The sequence below is a fragment of the Cygnus olor genome, chromosome 2, assembly GCF_009769625.2.
Source record: "Cygnus olor isolate bCygOlo1 chromosome 2, bCygOlo1.pri.v2, whole genome shotgun sequence".
Classification (NCBI taxonomy): domain Eukaryota; kingdom Metazoa; phylum Chordata; class Aves; order Anseriformes; family Anatidae; genus Cygnus; species Cygnus olor.
Window position 1 is genome coordinate 39,835,676 of NC_049170.1, and position 25,185 is coordinate 39,860,860.

At 38.7% G+C, this 25,185-nt stretch overlaps 1 protein-coding gene across 5 annotated transcripts in view; it reads right to left on the bottom strand.

Moving 5' to 3' along the window:
• Positions 1-25,185, bottom strand: part of ZNF385D (zinc finger protein 385D) — a 438,227-nt gene that overhangs the window by 119,713 nt on the left and 293,329 nt on the right. For all 5 annotated transcript variants that reach the window (XM_040547926.1, XM_040547929.1, XM_040547928.1 and 2 more), the window contains one exon: positions 13,433-13,575. In XM_040547926.1, the coding sequence (XP_040403860.1) occupies positions 13,433-13,575 (143 nt within the window). The remainder of the gene's footprint in view (positions 1-13,432; positions 13,576-25,185) is intronic.

Consider the following 25,185-nt stretch of genomic DNA (forward strand, 5'->3'; position numbering starts at 1 on the left):
ATTTCAACCAGAACCTTTGAGGTTCAAACTCATTAGACTAACTTGAACAGATTTGCTTTTATTCTATGTGCTCCAGTATTACTGGCTTGAGGAAGAAATGCATCAAAAAGTCTACTACAGACACAGACGATATGAGGAGAAAAGAGAAAAAGAAAACAATGCATGGCTAGTTTATAAGCTAGAGTTTTAGGCTGACTATAAAGCAGAATCCAAATTAAATTCCCAAGGTTCCAATGTGTCTCACATTCTCCTGTTGTCATACAGGATTTTCTTAAGTTCAGAAACTACCTGAATGTTGTTACACGTAAGATAGGTAATTTTTATCCAATAAAATTGCCAAGCCCTTTAAGAATCATCTCAATCAGCAAAAATGTGCTCCCCCAGCTCAATTTTTAAAAAAACTTGCAGTTTCTCTCTCATTCTGCATTATGAACAGTCAGGAAAAAGTAACTGAAATCAATTTTTGATACTATTATAGAATAAAAGCCTACTAAGACAATCATTTCCTAGCATTGCTCAGAAATCTGGTATAATGCATACTTCTCGCCAGTAGTAGCTATCTAAAAAATCTTCCGGTTATCTAATCATCTTAAATCACTGAGTAGGTTGAAGATGTAAATGTTTTTAATGATAGTTAAAGACCAAAGCAGATGATTGTTAATACTCCTCATATTTAAGAGAAGTTGCACACTAAATAAGATTTATTGTGGTATTAAGTAGCTTTTTTGTGTTACTGATTAATCTTGTATCTTACTGAAAAGCCTAACAAATTTTTGAGATGTTTAATTACAGAACTTGAAGTTGTTCTTCACAACCTTCTCCTGCCACTTTCTAGTCCACAGAAATGCTGTTTTAAGAAATGTAGATAAAATTTCACTGTACACTACTCTGGGTCCAAATAGGATGAAGCAAATATACTAATCAAATCACAGAACTGAACAAGCAAGGACAGGAATCCTAACACATTTCATACATAGTGTGTTTTGTATTTTTGAGTACAGAGTTGGTTATGTTCTGTCAATTTCTCATTAAACTAGAAAAAGAAAGCCTCAATTTTTTCGAAATTAACACTTCTCTTACTTTTTTACATTCAAAGTTGATCCTATCGTTGTATTAGTACAAGTGCCATCAACCACAGAAATTTGTTTGTACTTTCACCTGAGCTGCTCAAGGGACGCTAAATTTAGCAACTCACAGAGAGAATTATTTACTGTCAGGGTCAGCATCAATTTATGTGCCAGATCTGTTGCTATATTACAGCAGTTTCTAAAAAAGAAATTGAAGGACTCCTGAAAAGTTGCAGTGGTTTGTGAAGAAAGCTAAAGGGAGTAATTCTAAATGAAATACAGCTTTTCCACGTCAACTGGATGTTGGAGTCCTAGCAAATAAAATAAAAGCTAGTCTTCAGATCCCTCCTTTCTGTGCAATTTGGTGTCATCTGAAACAGACACTACTTCATATTCTAGAAAGAGCCTGTTTGAAGAGAGGAGACACTACAGAGGAGACATGCATACACTGTATTTGCTGAAGTAGATTTGGTCTACTGCTTTGCTTAAAAGAAATGAAAGGCACTTACCAAAAATGTGTGCTATTGTCTGTGCATAAAAATTTAAGAACAATTCCACTTCAGGTAATTCTTACTGAGGAACAGGTAGCGAACAACTGTGAATCTATGAGTATTTAAGTATCTGAGGGCTTGTTCTTACAGAAGGATTTTCTTTGATTTCAGAAGCACAGACTTCTAAATTTTGTGCTGTGTTAGTTCATTTTGAGACATTTTCAGTAAGTACCAAGGTAATTTCTCTCTCTTCTTTCAAATTTAGAAAGAAAATCAAAATTAGGATTCAAAAAGGTATAGCTTCAGTAAATTAAAAATAAATACAATACATTTTGAGAGAACAAACCTGCTTCAAACGGTATCAGGAGATACTAATTTCCTGCATAAAGTGGGAAACTAAAAAAGAAAGGAACCATTCCTGCCAGGAACAAAGATGTAAGCACTATAAGTCAAAACTAGATACTTTAACTTGCTTTGCAATGTTTCCAACATTAGTGAGTGAATGAGTGTGTGTGTGGCAAGTGCATCTTCCAAATACCTGTTCTGAGACAGTTTCTAAGTCTCTCTTCTTGGAAGCCTTCTGTTCTTCCTCCACCTCTCTTCCATACCCAGTGCCATATATCCTGTATTTTCCAGTCCTTTCACTGACAGTTGTCTCTGCACTGCTGTTCCTCTCTCATGTTACTTCTTAACTCCAACAATAGCTTTTACTGCCTCCCAGAGCTGATAGTGCTGTTTGGGAGGGCACTGCTATAATTAACTCTGGCATCATCTCCGTGATTAATCTTTGTCATCTGAGTCCTAGCAACACCACTAATGTAATGGGTTGGATCCATTAGCAAATCAGTACATTTCAAACAAAATATGAGTAAAGTGATGGATATTTTTTCATCTACTCCCAGCTTCCACAAGCATAGCACATCAAAAATCATTCTTCTACTGGTTATAACAAGTCATAGTTCACACATTCCTACCTCTTACTACTACTCAGGTTGCCCAAGGAAATTTTCCTATACCTCTCCCTGCCTGAGTATATTAGGCACCATCTGGGGAGGTGAAAGAGGAAACTCGAGTTACCTCATTAGTAATTACAATCAACAAACTTTCCTGCTGATTCATTTTGGTCAGCATGTTACCTCATGGAGGGCTATCACATGCCAAGTCAACACATTTAGCTTAAGAACTTCCTAAAATACACTTCACTGGAGGTAGAGTCTGGAAAGTGTTGGTATATGTGTTATCTACTCTTCTGTTCTTCCTTAAATTGTCAGACAGAAGATATAAGAACAGATAAAGCTTGTTACCTTGCTACAGTCTCATTTCATTACCCCCATATATCAATAGCTGCCCTATCTGTTGAAATTAAAGGTTTGTGCAAGCACATGATCAGCCATTTGACTTTTCTGGAGGGATGATTAGCTCAAGAACTAAAAACCATCTGATAATCAGTCTCTACTATTTTCATGATCACAAGTTGATATCGTAGTATGGTGGACATAGTTCTCCAGAACTGTTTTGATACAACATAGACATGATGGACTACAGATAGGCCCAGTGAAAACTGTGCAGGAGTAGAGAAAAGTAAGGCTGCAAATTTATGCCTTTTCTGGCTTTTTGACAAATGTCTCAGGAATAACTGGGTCTGAATCTGAGCCTTTATAAAATTTTCTTCAAATATTTCCTTGGCAGAGTTATTTTATGCAACTTTAGGAACTCCTGCCATGACCTCTGTTTGTTAGGATCATCATTGCTGCTATTCAGACATCCTAGAAATTCCGTAACAGTTTCCATAGCAAATTACTGAAATAAACTGCTTCTTTGTCTGCTTTTCGGCAGGTATAACACCACCTTCAGCTGTAATTTCAAATGACTCCTTTCTATACATCTTTTTTTTTTTTTTTTTAATCTGCAATTTTTGTTCAGTTATAGACAACTTTCTGTTGTGAGTCATTAAGACAGTTCTTACAGTCCACTCTATCCTGATTGTCTTAGAATCTTAAGAATTATAAAGTTAAAGAATTTATTTAAAAGCTCTGATTCTTTCTGATCATAAATAATATGTGAAATATGTCACATGACTTTTTACTCATGACACCACACTACATTTAACACTGGACAAAATATGATAGAAATTCATTCATTTGTATTCTTTTCAATAATAAGACTGATACTTACATATGTTATAGAAAACTATGTACTTAAAAAAAAAAAAAAAAAAAAAAAGCAGTATAACTAAGTATTCAGAACAGCCAAAGGAAAGATGCCAGGAAAAACAGTAGTTGCATGAGAATTTGGAGTTCTATATTCCAATTCTACTGTACAAATCTAACATAAAACCTTTTGGGATTTTCTTCCCTTATTAAATAAATAAATAAATGTTGGGGTAAAATAAATTAGTCAGGACATGAACATTACAGAAATATTCCATCAGAGATTGCATCATAAGATGACTCCAGATTGATGACTTCAGCATGTGTCATTTGCTAGCCTAAACTACTGTAACTAAGAATAGTGAGAAAGAGCCTCAAACATTTTAATTATCATCAAAGATAAAAGTAGGGGTGTTCTAGGACAAATTCTTGGATAACAGCAGAAATGTTATTGCATGCTCTGAATATGCAATTAATGAGATAATTGTGCTTAGGAATGTGTTTACTGAATGTAAAATTACCTGTTGTGCAAGCTCATACTTTTTTCAACAGACAATTTTGAAAGTCCTCAGATGAACAAACTGCAGGTTGTGCGAACAAGAAAAAAGTGAAAATCGGTAAATAGTTATTCAGCTAAGTTGCTAGGTTAGCAACACAAACATGCCTAAGGCAGGAAAGATTCATGTTTTAAATCTTTGCAAATGTCTGTCTCATCAACAGAAATAATACTGATTTTAGAATGTTATCACTCTTTTTCCTCTTCAGACTGCAGTAATCAAATCATTTCTTTAAGTAATTCCTTTTCACTTTAATTGCAGCTTTTTAAAAACAGGTTAATAATCATCCATATTTAAACTGTAGATTTTATGAGTTATTCTTATTATGCAACCCATTAAAGTTTTATAGTCTTTGCAGAATAAAATAATCATTGATCTTTTTCATCTGAGTGCTATTAAGACAAAGGGTGTAAATATCAACTGATTAAAACATTATTTAAAATGCTTTATAAAATGCTTTATAAAATTTAGTTTTAAGTAATTCCACTCATCAAGACTTGACAAATCTGAAGAGCACTTCATTTAATTTCCTTTACGAGATTGTTTTGCATGAAAGCAAATGCCTGAGGGACCCTTAGTCCCCAGTAAAGGCTGTGCTATTGCCTTTGCTGTGGATACTATGACTTTCTGACAGCAAGTTATCTGTCAGCCCACTGTGCAGTGCCCTCTAGCAAATGCGTGAGGCAAGATGAGATAACTCAGAAAGTCTATTCCTTCAGTATTATTAATCATCAAATAAACAAGCAAGCATGTGAGATATTTAGACCCTCTTGATTGTTTCAACAATTAAAAGAAACCAATTCCATAAATCAAAAATGGAGAGAAAGAGAGAAAAACACAGAAAACATAGTTTTCTGTATGACATTTTTAGGAAACGATAGTAAAGTATACAGCTCTTTGTCCAGAGACTATTTCTAGCCTACAACATTGCTAATGAAAACACCTTCAAGCTGATACTCCATAACCTACTGTACAGATTACACTGTATGGACACAGTGCAGTCAGAAACTTATACAAACGGTGCTTCTGCCTCAGAACTTTTAAGTCAGTTATGGACTTTGGAATTGGTGGAGATGAGTTAAATGTCCTCCATTCTCTAATGGCAAAAAGGAGCAGCACAAACATCTGCTCTTCAGCCACAAGGTGCTTAGTAACTGGGAAGTAATACACTGCCAACATAATCCTGAAGAAATCATGACCTATCAAACACATGGTGGAAGTGCACGTGCTCCACTCAGCTAGTGAACAGAACACTAGAACAGCACCCCACCAACATCCATAAAGTAGAGATGAAAACAAATACAGTCTGCAGGTTACAATCGTTAAAATGACCACCAGCACTGAGACATCAGGCCTTGAATGAGGCCACAGAGCTGAATACCAGCTGAGACAATAGCTGGAGAAGGCCAAACACAGGTGATACTATTACATGCATGCTGGAAATAAGTCATCTGGATAAATGGAAACAGATTTACCACAGGTACACATTACTCTCCAAAAACTGGATAGCAACCAGGAAACAGCTATGGTTGGATGATTTACATCCACATTACAGTTACAGAGATGAATTCCAGGATAGGTATATTATTGTTCAGCAAGGTGATATGACACAAAACTTAGGCTATTTCAAGGTAATCTTAAAATTTGCTTGCCCAGGAGAATGCGCATCCTAGAAACCTGAATTTTGACTGAAAGCAATCAGAGAAGGTTGGAGCACACTTGGCACAAATTTAATTTAAATGAGAATAAAACTTTTTTTATGGTATTTACCCATTTACACCCATTAGCAAACTCCTCTACACTCTCAACACTGCTGTCATCTTTGTCGTAACAGGTGACAGCTGTTCATCATAAGCATAGGAAGCTGCTAATTCCCTAACTGGAGCATAATCCTAAAGCTGTTCAAATAAGATGTGAGGAAATGCAAGTAATTCCAATACCAGGGCCAGCAGTTCTGGTAAAACATAAAGTAACACTAAGAGGAAGACAACAAAAAAAAAGCCTTTGCTGATGCCTATGTTGAAACTTGCAGGAGTCCCAGACAGTAGTTGCAAGCAGAGGCTATAAATTTTTGAGAAGGTTGCAAAAGGATTAAGGTTAGTTTTAGTTTAAGGTTAGATTTAGTAGGATGATCCTTACCCATGCACCAAGTCCAAAGAAAATACAAGGAAACACACTGGAGACAACTTCTATGGAGCTGAGATACTGCTTCTCAGCCACACTGGAGTGCAATGGAAAATAACTGCCATGCAATCACAGACAACCACAGGAAGGTTACCAGAGAGCTGCAGGAACACTCATACAAAGCCAGAATATGAGCTCTGTTCCCTGTACATGACAAGGAGCATAGGCTATATAGAAAAACAGATCGGGTATTTCTGGAGATCTGGAACCACCTTAAACTAACTCATAACTGGAAGACAAAGAGATTAATTTTACCATGTTTCCCAAGCTGTGAACATTTCTTCTACATCAGAGAATCAGAGCAATACTGTTATTTCAGACACAGCCCAGGGCATAGATTAAGGACTTAAATACAAGGCAAATAAATCTGGCCAATTCAAATAATTGAATATTTCATACTGATGTTGACTCATTCCTGATTTGCAAGCACCAAATAAAAACATCTGAATTGCCAGGATTTCTTGTGTTTTCTCACTCCCTGATCCCTCTTCTTGCCCTGCAGACTTCTTAATTAAATGGCCTGGCCAGTGATGAAAGTGTTATTTGAATAAAGACTTCCTAACCCAACCATTATTTTTGCAATCATCCTAATACTTTTTTTTTGTTTGTTTGTTTTTTGAAAAATATTAAACTAAACAACAATAGAGATATCAACTATAAAGAAGACTATACCTATCTTACAGCTCAATTGCAGTGCTATGGAAAGGAAAAGAACAAGCCAAAAACTCTGTTTGTAAACACCTGTAAATGAGCAGCCATGCAAAGAATATCCCCTGAAGCAATAATCCCCTGCTTGTCTGACAAACTACCAATTTGATGCAGTACAGTTCTCCACCTGATAAGGGTCCTTCTCACAGAAATAACATTAAAAATCACTAGCAGCACAGACTGTATTTTTAGTGCCAAGTTCTTCCACAGAGACAATATTCCATTTTGACTCTCATGAAACTGAAGCTATTGCATTGTCCCCCGACTATGCCCTTCTGGAAACAAAGAATTCTGACAGCAAGCCATCACTACTTAACTTCAAAGGACTTTATGTGCTGAAAAAAGCACCCTGGCAAATGATGAGAATATGGGGGGGGGGGGGGGGGGGGGGGGGGGTCTCATTAAGCTCTCCTGCTCAGTTATGTCAGAAATCATGAAACAAAGTCATTATGAAGAAAAAAAAGAGGTGGGGGGGCAATATATTTTGTAAATTTCAGAATTTCAGGCTGCTAATATTTAATATATATATATATATTTCAGAATTCTTCTCCACTCCTCCATATCAAAAGCTACATCTTATTCATAATATCCAGAAAATTGGCATGTCAGCTCTGTAGCACATATCTCTCTTCAAGATAAAAAACTACCCAGGACATGAGTATTAGCAAAATATTTCAAAACTGTCTTCTGGCACCTTTAGATGGGTTTTATCTACTTTTTCTGGCATAACCCTTCCCAGAGATAACTATTAGTAGGCAGGTTTCCTATGTTGTCCATTTCTCTCCGTCACCTGGCACAACAGGACAAGACTGCATTTGCCAACAACCAGAAAGCTCTGCTCCACGTGAGCTAACTTGGTGGTTGCAGGCCAGGTAGAATCTGGCACCAAGACCAGAGCGTGGAGAAAAGTGGCTCCTATTGAAACAAGCCAGCCATAATTACTCCCTACTGATACATACAAATACAAGTGTCACCTCTGTAAACAAAGAGCGTAGCATTTATGCCTCCCTCAGAGCTGCTAGGAAGTTTCACAGGTTGGTTTTCAGGAAGCAAGGAGCTTCCTTGGCACCCTAACACAAGCTGTTGTTGGAGCACTACCTTAGAAGCTCCAAACTATGGGCAACATCCACCATTCCCTCCCAAACAGCAAAGCTCTACCAGGGGAAGGTGACACATGAAGCCTTAAGTATTGTACCTAAAAGTACTGGATGAGAACAAACAAGAAAAATCAGGAGACTGGACAAGGATTACTACAGATGGATCATGAGAAAAAGACATCTGTAGAGTAACAACGAATTTTCAATCCAAATTTAGTAGAGTTCTGACATTACTACTGCTCTTCCAAGTTATAAGTTGAAAGTCAAAAATGTAATCATATTTCTGTCCAAAGGATGTTTCTTTGGGAAATCTTCCACTGGCAACATGGGGAAATCAGGCCTTATTTTGGAGTTAGGATGGATCTTTTCAAGCAGTATCTCTATTTCTGCTTACAAGCATTTACACAGATCTTCTACATTGTGGACCTCTTCCACTACAGATCTTGCTCATACCACAGTCTATGAAGCATAAATAATATTTCAAGATTGAAAACACAGAATTATACAAAATGTTTGCTAAATGATCTCAAACATTTTTCAGAATAGGCAAGTTATTTTTTTTTGACATTCTTCAAAACACATGTTAGAAAGCTACATAAGTATTTTATGTACTCAGATTCTTTCATTCATAAAATGTATCCATGTACATCCTGCACACTTAACTCATCTTTTTCTAACAGATAAACTTGCAATGAACTCGTGATTCTTCAGGGTCTGCACAACAGTGTACTGTTTTCAATTTAAACATCTGTGTTTTTACAATTCCTTTCTGCATAGGACTTGAGGGTACCCATTTGTTTCACAATTAAGAGTACAGCACCTACAAATGTTCAGCTAACCAGATTGTTAATTGGTATGTTTGCTTTAAGCTTTCTTGTACTAATAGAAAATTTCCCTCATGAAAATGAATGGTTTAAAGGTTCATAGGTTATCATCCCTGCATTTCTCTGGTTACTTGCTTTTTACTTTCCCCTTTCCGAAGTGCCCAGAGACATTATTGAGAAAGGTTTGCACAGATCTTGTTAACTCCTGTATTCTCTGCCTCGATGCAAGCTTTTGACTTCACAGAAATCAGTGCTGAATGTTTTCCTCAGAGGCAGTCATCAAAAAACTGAGATAGCTTTAGACCAAAAGTCATTAGTAACAAAGAAAATAATCTTGTATTTGTAATAAACTGAATTAGAGTGAAAAATGTTATAAAATACACCTCACTATTATTGTTATTAGTATGGTGTACTTAAGATCAGCATTTCTTTTTGTTAGATCTTGAGTATATGCCTAAGAGAATCTCCATTGGTGTGAAAAATCAAGCAAGTAAATTACTTTGTTTTCACCTCCCCTAATACCTACATCCAGTTAGCCTGAATACTCAAATTCCTTTAAAGTTGTCTTTAGATATAATTAGAAGCTAGCATAACTGCTTGATAAGTAGAAGCATGTCTCTGTAGACATACAATACAATGTCAGCACTTCTGTCATCTGATTTCTAAGTGGAATTTAACATATTAGCCGTGAATAGCTTATGACCTGTCCCTTAATGTGGGATTCATCTCACCAAACGTAGATGCAGCTGAGCCAATCCCTCATTAGAGTCATCAGAAATGAATGGGAAACTTTCAGGGTTCACTTCACCTCATCCCAACATAGATACATAGGGTGTCTGCATTACAAGCTACTTTTGTGCATTTTTCTCCACTTGAACAAATGGAGAAATTGTCTGTTTTTCTGTTATCTTTTAAAAAGAAACTTAGACTGATTAGCCCAGATATTTATGCTTATTACAACCAAACTCACAAGCTAAGTTAGGATTGCCGTAACTAGAGACGACTTCCTTTCTCTGGAACATGACACATCTTTCTTTACTCGAGTACCTCCTTGATCATTGCTTTTCTCAAGGGAAAGCTGTTGAAAAGTGTGTTTGGCCTGTAAATAGCCAACACTCTGGAATTCCTTCTAGACTCTTGGGAAGTAGCCCAGACATGATGCCAAACAGATTAGTTTCTGTAGAATTATGGAAAGGTAAAGAGGAAATCTATTTCCTAAGACTCTATCTACAACTTTGATGTCTCAAATCAAGGCTAAAGCTAATCTATCTGCAACACGAGAGAGAACATCCAGTTCAGGTTTTTGGAGTTCTAGGTCTTTTACTGATCACCTGCTTAACCTTGGTTCTGTCACAAAGTACAAATGCTTCTCCACTTACACTGTGCAGGATTGTGAAGTCAATAAATATAAAACATTATCAACAGCTACAATCGTTCACAGGCATGCATATTTAGGCAGGTCACTTTTTGGTCAAACACTTTCCTGTCTCACACTCACATACTTAAAGACCTTGTCAGACGTTCTGTTTAAAGTTTAATATGGCTTGTGGGTTACCTTCTCTTTACAATGATAATGCTCAGCAGCAGCTGATGCGTCCCCAAAGATTCGTCAGCCTGGAAAGAATTTCTAGAAATATGCATAACTACTCAGCTAGCCTTCATGTTTGGAGGATGCCATTAACCAGCTCTGGCATATGAGCTAAACATAGAAGTGTTCAATAATGTACTGTTCAGAAGGAAAATGGGAACGCTGAGGATGATGCTGCATGTCAGCACACATGATGAGAAGGCAAAGGTCACGTTGCAAGGAAAAGTCTATAAGTAAATGACAGCAGCTCAGATGACAGCATTCTCACGCTCAGGACCGACACACTCAGCAAACGTAGATTTGTCAGATGGCCATGCATCACAGGAAGCAGCGCTTTGCATGGGAATGCATTTCAGTGTGTTGTTAAAAAGGGCTGCTGGTCTTATCCTTGAAACCTAGGCTCAGGTTACTGAAAAGTTTGAGATAGGAGTCTCTAAAGTCCAACTACACTGCTTACACATAAAGATATACTTCTAAGATGATGTTCAGGAATAACAGGGTTTTGCTAGGAGTCTATTTTTACCTTCTTATTTCTAAATTAATATCAGCACACATTACATCCTTCTGCTCCCCCAAGATATTAATAGTGTACAATCAGTCTTTGAAAGAAGTGAAATTTCAATTTTGCATTTGAATTATGCAGAGTTAAACAATTAACAAAACTATCTGAAAATCCTGAAGTATGGAAAATTCTTAAAAAAAAAAAAAAAAGAAATTCTAATAAAATATAAACTAAAATTCTAGTAAAATGTTTATAATAATTTAGCTGGCCTCCTGCATTAAATATAAGTAGTGATCAGAAAACAAAACTGATAAGAGTTTTAGAGTACACTAAACTTAAATCTAATTAATCCATATCATAATGTGTTATCCAGGTTTTAACTTGGTTAACACCAGCAATTTTTAAAACTTTACAGCATATGTATGCACATTTTAAAATTTGACAGTTTCTTTGTAACAATTCTTTGACATATCTTTTCTGAGCATTTTAAGACCTTCATGTTATAGCTGCTCTTATCTCTATTAATGCTGTCAATTGCTTGCATCTAAGACTTCGTAAATAAATATTTCTCATAATCAGTTCAATTGCTTTAAAGCAAAACAAACATACATAGAAGGTAAATAAATTAACATTTAATTATTGAAATTTGCTATCAATTACTACAAATCACTTCTAGAATGGGTATGCTTTTCTATTACTCTTAATTATGAAAATTAAGATTTCATATTTTAATTAGTAATGTTATGGCATAACAATTTCCACCCCTCTCTCTGTCTCTCAGAGTAGGTAACTGTCCTGGTTTCAGGTAGGACAGGGTTAATTTTCCTCCTAGTAGCTGGCAGGGTGCTATGTTTTGGATTAGAATGAGAAGAGCACTGATAACATGCTGATGTTTTAATTGTTGTAGAGCAGTGCTTACACCAAGCCAAGGACTTTTCAGCTTCTCGCTCTGTCCTGCTAGCGAGCAGGCTAGGGATGCAGCAGGAGCTGGGAGGGGACAGACCCAGGACAGCTGACCCAAACTGGCCAAAGGGGTATTCCATACCATCTGACGTCATGCTGAACAATATATAGGGGTGGCTAGCCGGGGTGGAGGGGGGGGCCGGCTGCTCGGGGATAGGCTGGGCATCGGTCAACGGGTGGTGAGCAATTGCATTGTGCATCACTTATTTCGTACACATTATTACTATTAATACTATTATTATTATTATTATTATTATTGTTGTTGTTGTTGTTGTTGTTGTTGTTGTTATTCTTTTCCCTGTCTTAATAAACTGTCTTTATCTCAACTCACAGACTTCACTTTCCCATTTCTCTCCCCCATCCCGGAGAGGGAGGGGGGAGGGTGAGCGAACGGCTGTGTGGTGTTTGGCTGCCAGCCGGGCTAAACCACAACAGTAATCAAGCACACTCTTAACTTTTTCTTTTCCTATATGTAGCACAGGTAAATGAGGAAAAGAAAATCCTTGAGTTAAAAAGTGACGTGATTCCATAAAGTTAAAACAAATTTAAAATCAATTTAAAATTTTTCTTTCTTTTACAGCATTAAATACCTCAGCTAGAAAGGGGAAAATTGAAACACTCACTATTTAGGTCAGTAAAATAATGAAATACCTAAGAAGTAATAAGTAGATTTCAAAATTTTTAGATAGTATGAATAAGTTAAGAAATTATTAAAGAGAAATCTAACCTTGCTTTTAATTTAAAGGGATAGAAATAATGTATCCTAATCTTTAAAAAAAAAAATAAAAATAATAGATTGTTTGCCAGTGAATAGCTCATATACCAGCTAATGTTTTTTCCATTCCTGCTTTAATTGCCCCTAATTTTTTTACCATTTACAAAGATAAACTTTGCCCCTCTGATTTGCAAATTTTAGATATTTCTCAAGAAGGATGTTGGAGATGAGATGTAGAATCACTTGGTTTTCATGCTTGCAGCAAACTTTATGTTAGGAAAACTCTGCACATCTTAAGTTAGACTGGGAAACTCACAAGGCCTGGGACTAGATATGTCCTGCAACTTTATTGCATGTCACTTGGGATCGTATCCTTTTCTTCCTTCTACATTATTTCTGGCTAACACTCAGCTAGGCTTTAATTTATGGCCTACCACTGTGTCTGAAAGAGCTATTTGGCCCTCGATATGGGAGAGGATATTCCAGGTTTAATTGAGTACATAAAATTCTACTCTGTGCCCTCTTGAGCCTTCTGTGGAAACTGTGGCTCACTGAAGTGGACAGTAACTGTTAGGAGTGTACTTACTGCATTGAAGTTGGGGAAGAGATTGACTGCTGCTGCAGTATCCAGAGGAAACGGAAGAAATGGTTTAATATCCAGCGACGGCTGCAAGGGTGGAGCAGGAGGACGCACTAAGGCTGGAAGAGCAGGGCTCTGGCATGTACCACCTATGTGTAGAAAGAGATAGAAGGCATTCAGCAAGTAACATGAACATGGAGAAAAAAAAAAAAAGGCAACAATAAATATCAATATTGGGTTAAAAATACAGATTTATTTATCCACAAAATTACTGCGTTATTGTAAAAGGGTGCAACTGACTGATTGTTGATTATAGGTCTTTACTAATAACTGCTTCAGGTATCAGTCTTTCATTATTTAGAATTAGCTAATAAACCAATTCTCTTCCTGGATTAACTAAAACAATAGTTCAGTGCACATCTGACTTCCCTTCAGAACTTCAGCTAGTCTCATTCACTTGCAGTTTCAATGCTTTACCCCAGCCCTACTACTCAGCACTCTTCAAGCAAACTGCTCCCCAAAAAAAAAGAACAACTAGCTGTTCTGCTCTGTGAAAGTCATGTAATTTGCAGATATCTAATTTCTTTAATTAACTGAACTTACAGCTTCTGAGTCAGCCTAAACCTAGCAAACACAACATACCGAGCTGCCTCAACAGTTGATCAATACAAGTCTAAAGTATAAACAATTTCAGCAGCCATCGAAATTCGTGTTTTGGAAAGGCACTGGTGAACATATTCTGCTCTTCCAGGGGGTGGAGTAGGTTCAGACTCTGTACAGCAGAAAGCTCCTCCCTGCTAATGCTACCAATCACCAGTTCTGTGGGAACATTATGTAAATGAAGAAATCCCCTTGCATACTAATAAACCTCTACCTGTTTGCTGTGGACTGTGTTTTACTTATTTGTTTGCCCCTTGCTACAGCCTGTTCTCTGCTTCCAGTGTCTCCCATGTTTTGGTTGCACGCCAAAACATCAATTCCCTTTTAATTAAAGACTATTGGGATCCTAGGAAACTGTTAAAATATGCCAGTGTTCTTCTAATCTGAGAGGCAGGCAACAGACTGTAAAAACCTGCTGGTAAGAGTCCAAGAAACATTTTTAAAAATGTAAAGGGAGTTTTACCCCACTCATTCAATAGAGACACAGGCAGATAGACCAACAGAGAGAGAGATCAGAAATCTGTTTCTTTTCTCTCATACATACAGATGCTTCATTAGATGAACTGCATACATTCTTTAAGAGCCCAAATATAAAATACTCAGAACGATATATGGAATCTCTCCATATTTGGTCAGCAAATCTGCTAAGAAGTGTTGCAATTTCATGCTTCTAATTGAGGGCTAACAGCACAGGATTTAATGAACCAGTTGTAGCAGACCATCCAGAGTTCTGTTTTTAGGTATAAAATCAGCTGGAACCAAATTTTCAAATACAGTGTTTTTTTGCTTGTTTGTTTGTTTGTTTGTTTTGCCAGCTTTCTGTGAGCTATTTCACTACAGATTATAGAAAGAAAAACAACATCCACAAACAAACCAAAGGTATTAGATTAGGGCTCACTCCAATTGCATGCTATTTTTTTCCTTAAAGTAACTGTCACTTCTAGAGTCATTTGAATATTTACCTCAATGTAAGAATGTACAAAGTCAGATTCTTTGAGTTCAGCTGCTAAAGGATGTAGGCAAGAGAAAAGCGTAAAGCAAACAGCTCTGCTTTCCATAGCTCACTAGCACAGAGCCATCAAGTATTTAATGACTGCCATTGGTTTGGCAATTGCTAAATTCCCATGGAATTATTACAAAAACAGTGTAAAAAACAAATTAAACAGGTCAGATGGATGATAAGGTAATGTTGAACAGGCCAGTCTTACCCCCTCTGAATAGGAAAGGCCCATAAAGATATTTTTTAGATGTTGGAAAAACATATTTTTTCTCACTCAAAATGTTTAGGTATCACAAAATGAAGCTGCCACTCTTATTGATAAAAAACTTATTAAGAAGTCTCTTAGTTGTACCTGAGATTGTACCCAACCACACAGAAATGCCAGGGTGAGCATTTGTCTGGCAATAGCTAGGAATAGTTGGTTAAATATCCTCCAATTCACAGACACAAATGCAAAACTGAAAAATATTGCCCATGCTCAGGAAAACAGCTCCTCGGGTGTGTTATCTCAGTGCTACGAAGGGGAGTGTTACAGCTCTGCAGGTTCAGGTTACCTAGAGCAATAGCACTGCTATCCCATACTCTTGGATACTATGAAGGATGAAGCAGTTCTTTCTCTGATTCTTCTCTGTCGCATGACTAGGCACTCACCCACCTGCTGCTGCCAGCTAGTGCTGCATGAAGTCATCTGGGGACGAGAACGCGCTTTAAAAGGAAGAAATCAGCCAGCTTTGCAAGACCTTGGCTGGGACTCAGAGCCTCTGGAACAGAGTTTAAAATCTACCCCAGTCCTGGCTACAACGGCAGAGAAAATGAATATGTTCAAGAGCACAGCTGCTCTCTGTTTTTGCAATAGTGTCAGACATGTCCTTTAATGATGGAGCATGTGATAGGTATCATGAAATTTGAGCTTACACTTAAAAGAAATTCTCTAATTTTTAGGGCAGCAAAAATTAGATTCTCTTTCCACTTAACATACACAGAGCTGTACTCTAGAATCAGTAACAACAACAAGAAGAACAACAAAACCTGAAGCAATTGCAACAACTTTTGCGGCTCAAATTCACTGAAAAATGTTTGCACTACATTTGTGAATGCCAATGTTACTACTTCCCTTCTAATCCATTATCAGAGGGGTAGAAGCCTACTGGGATGAGTTCTTGGAGAGAATATGTAGAGAAATTCTTATTGTAAAGAAGTATCAAGGGCAGAAATGCCAACAGAAGGAAAACAAGAGAGCCAGGAAACTGAAGGAAAGAAGTGGGGGTGCAGTAAAACTCATAAAGCAGAATTCACTTTGTAAAGAAGTGGTGCCATGTGGGACAAGAGCACACTTAGAAAATAACTTTACAACAAGGCTTAGGTCTTCTCTAGTTATGTAGTGTTACTGAACACTGGGGAAAGGTAAGAAACTGTAAAGGTTGCTTATGACTGTTTTGATGTTCTGTATGATAAGCTTTTACATAAAGACATCCACAGCATTCCCTGTGCAGCTGCAACACTTCTGATCATTACACCAAGAGATGGCTCAATGCCAACCACTTCACAAACTTCCTGTCAGCAAGGGTGGAAGTTCCACTTTGAACACAAAAGTGCTGATAACACCCCAGACCACGGAAAGATTTTGTCCATAGGCTGTGTTTGATGCCCTGAAGTGCACCAAGGCATCACTGCCAAAAGTGGCATGTACATAGGACATGACCAGAGAAACATAATAATCCCTCCAAAATATAAGGTAGTACAGGCCTAAAGTTACATTTGATGGGTAGCATGCTACAATTCTTTAAAACAGGAAGACAGAATATATTTACTAATTCCAGTCTTACAAGTAAGTGATATTATAATCTATAGAACAAGTGTTTCCAGTCCATTCAGATCCTAAATTAAAGATGAATATTCAAGACATTTGGGAAATTCATGACAATGTTTTGACCTTAATTTTCTTTGTAAGAAGCACAGGAGTAATACAACTTTGAAGCTTAATTAGATCAACATTTTAACCAAATTGGAAGTAATAATTTGTTTCTTAAATTTTCAGACAATTTAAAAAACAGGCAAGATAATCTCTTGGCCAGAGGAAATGGCAATACATTCAAGATAAATGTGAGAAAAAAGTTTGAAGAAAAGATTACCACAAAACCTTGTCACTTTCTGTGTCTCATCGTGACAGTTTTCTGAGATTTCGAGAAGTTCAAATAACTCTCTCAGTCTCAAAAAAAAAAAAATAAAATGTATTTTTACACATGGATGCACTGTGTCTCCAGTTAGGACTAGACATTTTGCCCTACCACTGTTTTGCAATACCTGTAAGTGTAGTCCAGCAGCCAATACAGCATTGTGTTGTGAGCACAGACAGCTTAAATGGTGCAAAGCCACACATGCAACACTGAGGTTCATGCACTCTGTGATGTAGCGTATTCAAGAGGTTCTACTGAAACCAGCTGCGATATGAGCTTCATCACTACAAGACCTTTCTTGCCTGTACCCTGAACCAAGGGAAGACAGAAACACTCAGATGAAGACATGATTCCTTCAGATTCAGCCTCAAACTGTCCATTTTGTAAGCAATTCTTAGATTTGATTTTTCTCAACCGGAATGTGAGTAAACACCATGCTTTACACACACACACAGTTTAGACTTCAAACATTGTTTGACTACAGAATTGAAAATAGATTTCAAAATGATAAGTCATTCCAAAACGAAGAAAAAGTTTTATTTAAAAATGGTGTGTTTTGGTGTTATCTTAAGGACATTTCACTCACAATTTACTATTATTATTATTATTATGAAAAAAAAAAAAAGAAAGAAAGGAAAAGAGGAAAATATTGGCTTTACTGAAACAGCATTTTCTGATAAGAAAGTCTCCCATGCAAATTCTTCTGCCTAGTTCACTTGGAAAATCTCGCAGATTAGTGCTAGGTAAAGAGTATAGAGAGCTGTGAGTGTTGGCTTTAAACATCTGGATTAAGAAAAGCACAGACTGAATACACACAAAGGAAACAAAAGAAAAGTCTCAGAGTAACAGATATATTAAGGCATATATATACATTTTTTCTATGTGCAGAATAATAAATAACATATTTTCATAAAGTTTCTGGAGAAGGACATCCTGTCTCTCAGGTCTCCTAACACACAGCTGAACAATTTGGCAACCACAGACTGCTATATTTTGTGACTTGGCTATAGAAAAGATATACTGCATCTTTTCCTGCATAGCCTCTCCTCATGTACACTTCAATTTCCAAATCTCTTCAACTCAACTGCAAGTTTAGTTTCCAGAAAAAGAATAATCAGGTCTCTTATCAAATAGCCTGTCCTAAGGAAATGTCCAGCCCAAATTTTGTAGGCACAAATAGTCTAGATAATTTTTACAATGCATTTGGAACTCAGAAGTATTTTGTAAACTATGTAGGAGCTCTAAATTAATACCCCATTAATCCAAATTTTTTGCAGTTCTTCCATCACTAACTATTACCATCATAAACACCGAGTGAAAAAAGCAAATATCTGCAGAATTCCGTTTTCACTCCTTCATTACTTTACATTTATTTCCTTCTGGCCACATGTATGGTCATTTTCAATACATCAGAGACACCGTAAACTAATGTTCAATTTCCCTTCCATCCTGGAGTCTCAGTTTTTTTTCAGTAATGTAATATTTTTCTCCCATGTACAGATATTTCCAAGGTTTCCACCCCATCTCCCACCTCTCCAAAGGATAGCTTATTGAAGGTCAAAACAACAAGTACATTCTGCCTTGACAGAATCTCAGAGAACCTTTCATTCAGTGCCTGGGAATGCACAGGTTTCCAGCTTAAAAGTTAACTTTCAGGTAACTTAAAAATGTAAGTTCAGAAAGGTATCATGATGTTTTACTTCCTTTCTTCCTTCCCCCTTTTTTTTTTCTTTTTTCTCCTTGCAGGATCCAAATGTCTGTCATTTCACACCCAGTAAGAATTAAAATATATTCTAGAGAGCCTGAGCCAAAAGAGGATTTTTTTTTTCCTTGTTCAGAATATTAAAAAAAAAAAAAAAGGGGGGGGGGGGGTATGGTGGGGGGGGGAACTCATATTCTATTTTACAAAAGCTGAGAAACTTACATTTGTGTAACTTGAGTCCAGCTAGAACTTTAAAATCGTTACAAATTAATTTGCCAGTGGGTCAAAGAATAGGCAGGGTGGACATGAACAGATTTTCTTCATGAAAAAAATAAAGACATAAGCAATTAAGAATAGTAGGCTAGTCATGAAGGATAATTAAATTTCATTATCAAAAATAGTCGATACCATATTTAGGTCTTCAGAGAATCTCTTCAGAGAAAATAGGAAATTTAAAGACATCCAAAGACAAAAGAATAACCTTCTTCAGAAGGTAGCACAGGCAATGTGATATGAATTGCAGATCTCGCTTTTAGGAATATTCTAGCGTAATGTAATTTGTCATGACCTGTAGTCAGTAGGGTATTCCCTTTCATCTCTGTAGAGTGGTTTACAATTTTGGAACAGCTACTTTTCTTAAGAACTGCTAGACTGCCACTTTATAGATAAGATCAGTTCCATAAGCAGTACTATCTAAACCGAGAAGGTAGAATAGGTTTCACTACTTATTAGTAGTTCTTATACTCCTCAAACGATTAAAATATGAACTCAAGATACAGAAAACTAGTTAACATGCAACTTGTGAATTTGATGTGCACTTTTTAATCTTGAATATTTGATTCTAATAGCCTATATTTATTCCCATGTTATTCTTCATGGACAGAAACATTACATACAACCAAATAACATGATGCCTGTTAAGAATTTACTGCTCAGGAAATCTATGTTCTGACCACTTGTAGTTTCAGAACTCAGGTCCTTTTGATTTTTTTAATGCCTTCCCCTCATCCCCTTCCAGAAGGGAAGATGAGGATCTTAAGACAAAGTGTTTTCAACTCCCGCATCATTCACAGACTTTTTTGAAGAGTCCTTTCACCATATAATAATCTCAAATATATTTTTAAAATGAGGATATCTGCCTTTAAACACAATATTGTTTCATGTAATTCCCTCTTATTTTCAGAAGGGGAAAAAAGAAAAAGGAACTGATAAAATATTTGTATTAAATATTTGACACCTACTGGAAAGGAACTCTCAGAATGGGGTTCCAGCCACACCAGCCTCGCTCCAGCTGACTCTCCTGAGACAACTTGAGGGTCAACTACACTGTGTGGCAATGTAAGCCTTTCTTTCATAGGTTTTGCTGTTAGTAATGTTAACAGTTGCTTGTCACTTTGAAGAGGATGAATGCAACACTGTCTCAGCTGCAGAGATCTGGGAGTAATTGATTTTTCAGTTCACTGGCCAACCCAAAAAAGAAAAAAGAAAAAAAAAGAAAAGAAAAAAAAGAAAAACAATTATAGGAGGAGAAAAAGAAACCAAACCACTGTGTCAGCTGAAACATTTCTTGCACCCCAAATGAAATTCCTTATTTCTTACTTAGATACTTAACCCTTTTTATTATTTACATTTTGGCAAATCTCAAACATCCAAAACCAAACAATTCAAAACTACTTATTACAAAAATATTTTCTTGGATCCTCATCTCTTCCTCCCTTTTCCTCCTTTTTTTTTTTTTTTTTCCTATTTTTTATATTTTATTTTTTTAAGTAAAATTCTTCCAGTTTGGCACAAATCAGTACCCACTATTTATTTATAGAGTGCATTTTTCCACAAATACAGTATTCACCTGGAAAATTTGATTCAGCTCTGGTCACTTGCTGCTATTCAAAGCATTATTTTTTTCTAGAGACAATATTTATTCAGTGATTCTTGCAAAGTGAGCTAGTTTAGAAAAAGAATTCTTTATTATTAGTTTTAGCAGCCTCTGGCTATGCATCATATTCAAAGGTTTTTAAAGTCTTACATACAAAGTCATACACACAAAGGTTTTTAAAGTCTTCTCTTTCATAATTATAATATTTTTAAAAAAATGTAAAATTGTATATCCTGTCACAAGGTTTTTGACTGAAAAATGTACACCTAAGGGAGTAGATTTTTCTTTCAGTTATGTAGAATCCTATAAAGCTGTTATTATGATGCAGGACTGGGAAAATCCAGAGACAAATTTTCATAAATACCCTGGCATCTGTTAATTCCTTTAATTATTAATTATTCCTTTAATTATTCCTCTAATTATTGTCCTTACTTTTGGTAAAAATGCTCAGGTCCGCACTCCCTCTTTGCTGCCTTATTCCCTCCTGCTCCCCTGCCATTCTCCATCTGCATTAATAGAAAGGCGTACCTGGCTTACCTGGATCCAGCCTGTCTGAATGGGATCAAAGTGCAGACCATACCCTCTGTAGGCCACAAGAAAGCTCATGTAAAAGCCTCCCTTAAGTATCACCCTCTCACCTCATACCTAGATAATGCCCAAACAAAACACTTTACCAATTTAAATATTTTTTTATTAAATAAAATCTACCAGAAAAACATGATCTGAACTTCAGTATTTAACACCATCTAACAATGAATTCCATTAAGTTGCTGCAGGCAACATCTTCTATGGATTATAAATTGCGCAAGGGCAGCAGTGAAGCTTTTTATTTTAGCAATAGGGACATGACCTACCTAATTGAGCTCTTCAGAATCCTTTGAGGCTTTATTCCAATTGGTAAGACAAATTTGGATTGTTTTTTTTTTCCCTGTTGGAAGCTGTTGGATCACTGAAAACTAAATGATCCAAAATGAGTGTTCTACTTTCTGTGAAGTTCTGTCCATTTCCAAGTAGAAGGCAACAAGCAGAAATTGGCCAGTTTGAACACAGACACAGACACAGACACAGATTTCTAGGTTGGAAGAGACCTCAAGATCATCGAGTCCAACCTCTGACCTAACACTAAGCACTCCACTAAACCATATCGCTAAGCTCTACATCTAAACGTCTTTTAAAGACCTCCAGGGATGGTGACTCCACCACCTCCCTGGGCAGCCCGTTCCAATGCTTAATAACCCTTTCAGTAAAGAAGTACTTCCTAACATCCAACCTAAAACTCCCCTGTCGCAACTTTCGCCCATTCCCCCTCGTCCTGTCACCAGGCACGTGGGAGAACAGACCAATCCCCACCTCACTACAGCCTCCTTTAAGGTAACTGTAGAGAGCGATAAGGTCTCCCCTGAGCCTCCTCTTCTCCAGGCTGAACAAGTCCAGCTCCCTCAGCCGCTCCTCATAAGACTTGTTCTCCAGACCCCTCACCAGCTTGGTCGCCCTTCTCTGGACTCGCTCGAGCACGTCCATGTCCTTCCTGTAGCGAGGGGCCCAAAACTGAACACAGTACTCGAGGTGCGGCCTCACCAGAGCCGAGTACAGGGGGACAATCACTTCCCTAGACCTGCTGGCCACACTGCTTCTTATACAGGCCAGGATGCTGTTGGCCTTCTTGGCCACCTGAGCACACTGCTGGCTCATATTCAGCCGACTATCAACCAATACTCCCAGGTCCTTCTCGGCCAGGCAGCTTTCCAACCACTCATCTCCCAGCCTGTAACTCTGCTTGGGGTTGTTGCGCCCCAGGTGCAGGACCCGGCACTTGGCCTTGTTGAACTTCATACAGTTGATCTCAGCCCATCGCTCCAGCCTATCCAGATCCTCCTGCAGAGCCTTCCTGCCCTCGAGCAGATCGACACACGCACTTAGCTTGGTGTCATCTGCAAACTTACTGAGGGTGCACTGGACGCCCTCATCCAGATCATCGATAAAGATATTAAAGAGGACCGGCCCCAGTACCGAGCCCTGGGGGACACCACTTGTGACCAGCCTCCAACCAGATTTGACTCCATTCACCACAACTCTCTGGGCCCGGCTATCCAGCCAGTTTCTAACCCAGCGAAGCGTACGCCAGTCCAAGCCCCGCGCAGCCAGTTTCTTGAGGAGAATGTTGTGGGGAACGGTGTCAAAAGCCTTACTGAGGTCAAGGTAAACCACATCCACAGCCCTTCCCTCATCCACCAAGCGCATCACTTTGTCATAGAAGGAGATCAGGTTCGTCAAGCAGGACCTGCCTTTCATAAACCCATGCTGACTGGGCCTGATCGCCTGCTTGCCCTGCAAGTGCCGCGTGATGACCCTCAAGATAATCTGCTCCATGAGCTTTCCTGGCACTGAGGTCAATCTGACAGGCCTATAGTTCCCCGGGTCTGCCCTCCGGCCCTTCTTATAGATGGGTGTCACATTGGCTAGCCGCCAGTCAACTGGGACCTCCCCCGATAGCCAGGACTGCCGATAAATGATGGAAAGCGGCTCGGCCAGCTCCTCTGCCAGTTCTTTCAGTACCCTCGGGTGCATCCCAGCAGGCCCCATCGACTTGCGCACATCCAAGCTCCTTAGCAGGTCGCCAACCATTTCCTCATGAATAGCGAAGGCCACATCCTGCTCCCCATCCCCTTCCACCAGCTCAGGGCACTGGGTATCCAGAGAACAACCGGTATTGCCGCTAAAGACTGAGGCAAAGGCGGCATTAAGCACCTCAGCCTTTTCCTCATCCTTAGTAACCAGGTTTCCCCTCGCATCCAGTAAAGGATGGAGATTCTCCTTAGTCCTCCGTTTCACATTGATATATTTGTAAAAGGATTTTTTGTTGTCTTTTAATGGCAGTAGCCAGGTTGAGCTCCAGATGAGCTTTGGCCTTTCTAATTTTCTCCCTGCACAGCCTCGCTACATCCTTGTAGTCCTCCTCAGTGGCCTGCCCTTTTTTCCAAAGATTATAACCCTCTTTTTCCTGCTAAGCACAAGCCGCAACTCTCTGTTGAGCCAGGCCGGTCTTCTTCCACGCCAGCTCGTCTTTGGGCACGTGGGGACGGACCGCTCCTGTGCCGTTAAGATTTCCTTCTGGAGGAGCGCCCAGCCTTCCTGGACTCCTCTGCCCTTCAGAACCGCCTCCCAAGGGACTCGGCCAACCGGCGTCCTGAGCAGCTCAAAGTCAGCCCTCCAGAAGTCCAATACAGCAGTTTTACTGGTCCCCTTCCTGGCCTCGCCAACAATAGAGAACTCTACCATTTCGTGGTCACTCTGTCCAAGATGGTTTCCGACCACCACATCTCCCACCAGTCCTTCTCTGTTTGTGAAGAGAAGGTCTAGCGGGGCACCACCCCTGGTAGGTTCACTGACCAGCTGCATCAGGAAGCTATCTCCCACACTCTCCAGAAACCTCCTAGACTGCTTTCTCTGTGCCGTGTTGTGTTTCCAGGATATATCCGGGAAGTTGAAGTCCCCCACGAGGACAAGCGCCGACGATTTTGCAACTTCTGTCAGTTGCCTATAAAACTCCTCATCCGTCTCCTCATCCTGGTTCGGCGGTCTATAACAGACCCCGACCAGGATGCTAGCCTTGCCGGCCTTCCCGCGGATCCTAACCCACAGGGATTCAACCTCATCATTCCCAGCCTGGAGTTCCACAACATCAAAAGATTCTCTAATGTAGAGAGCCACGCCACCACCCCTTCTGTGCTGCCTGTCCATCCTGAAGAGCCGATAGCCAGGCATTGCAGCACTCCAGTCGTGGGAGCGGTCCCACCACGTCTCCGTGATGGCAACCAAGTCGTAGCCTTCCTGCTGCACGATGGCTTCCAGCTCCTCCTGTTTGTTACCCATGCTGCGTGCATTAGTGTAGATGCACTTCAGCTGGGCCATCGCCTTCTTCCCCAGCCTAGCCATTGTTTCCCCCGGCACTGCTCCAACAAGCCTTCACCTTGCTTATTATCAGCTTGCTTATTATCAGCTACCCATACCAAGTACCAGACATGTCAACTGCTAGGGAATCAGAGAGCCCGAGACTGCCAGCGTTATGACTTTAGAGAAGACCAACAAGCAGAACATCCATGAACAGTACCCCTCCTCCCTCTGGAGGATGCAGAAGCTTTTGATTTCCAATTGCCTTACAGAACCAAGCCAAATACCCCACAACATATGAAGCAGTCTTCATTTTCTCCATGTGGCTCTGGTATAAATTCTTAGGAATTAATTCTCAGGACACTGCCATTTAGCAAGAGATCAACTCCATTTTTCACCCAGTGCACAAAGCATAAATCACCTGTTCACATGGCAGGTCAAGGAACTGAACCC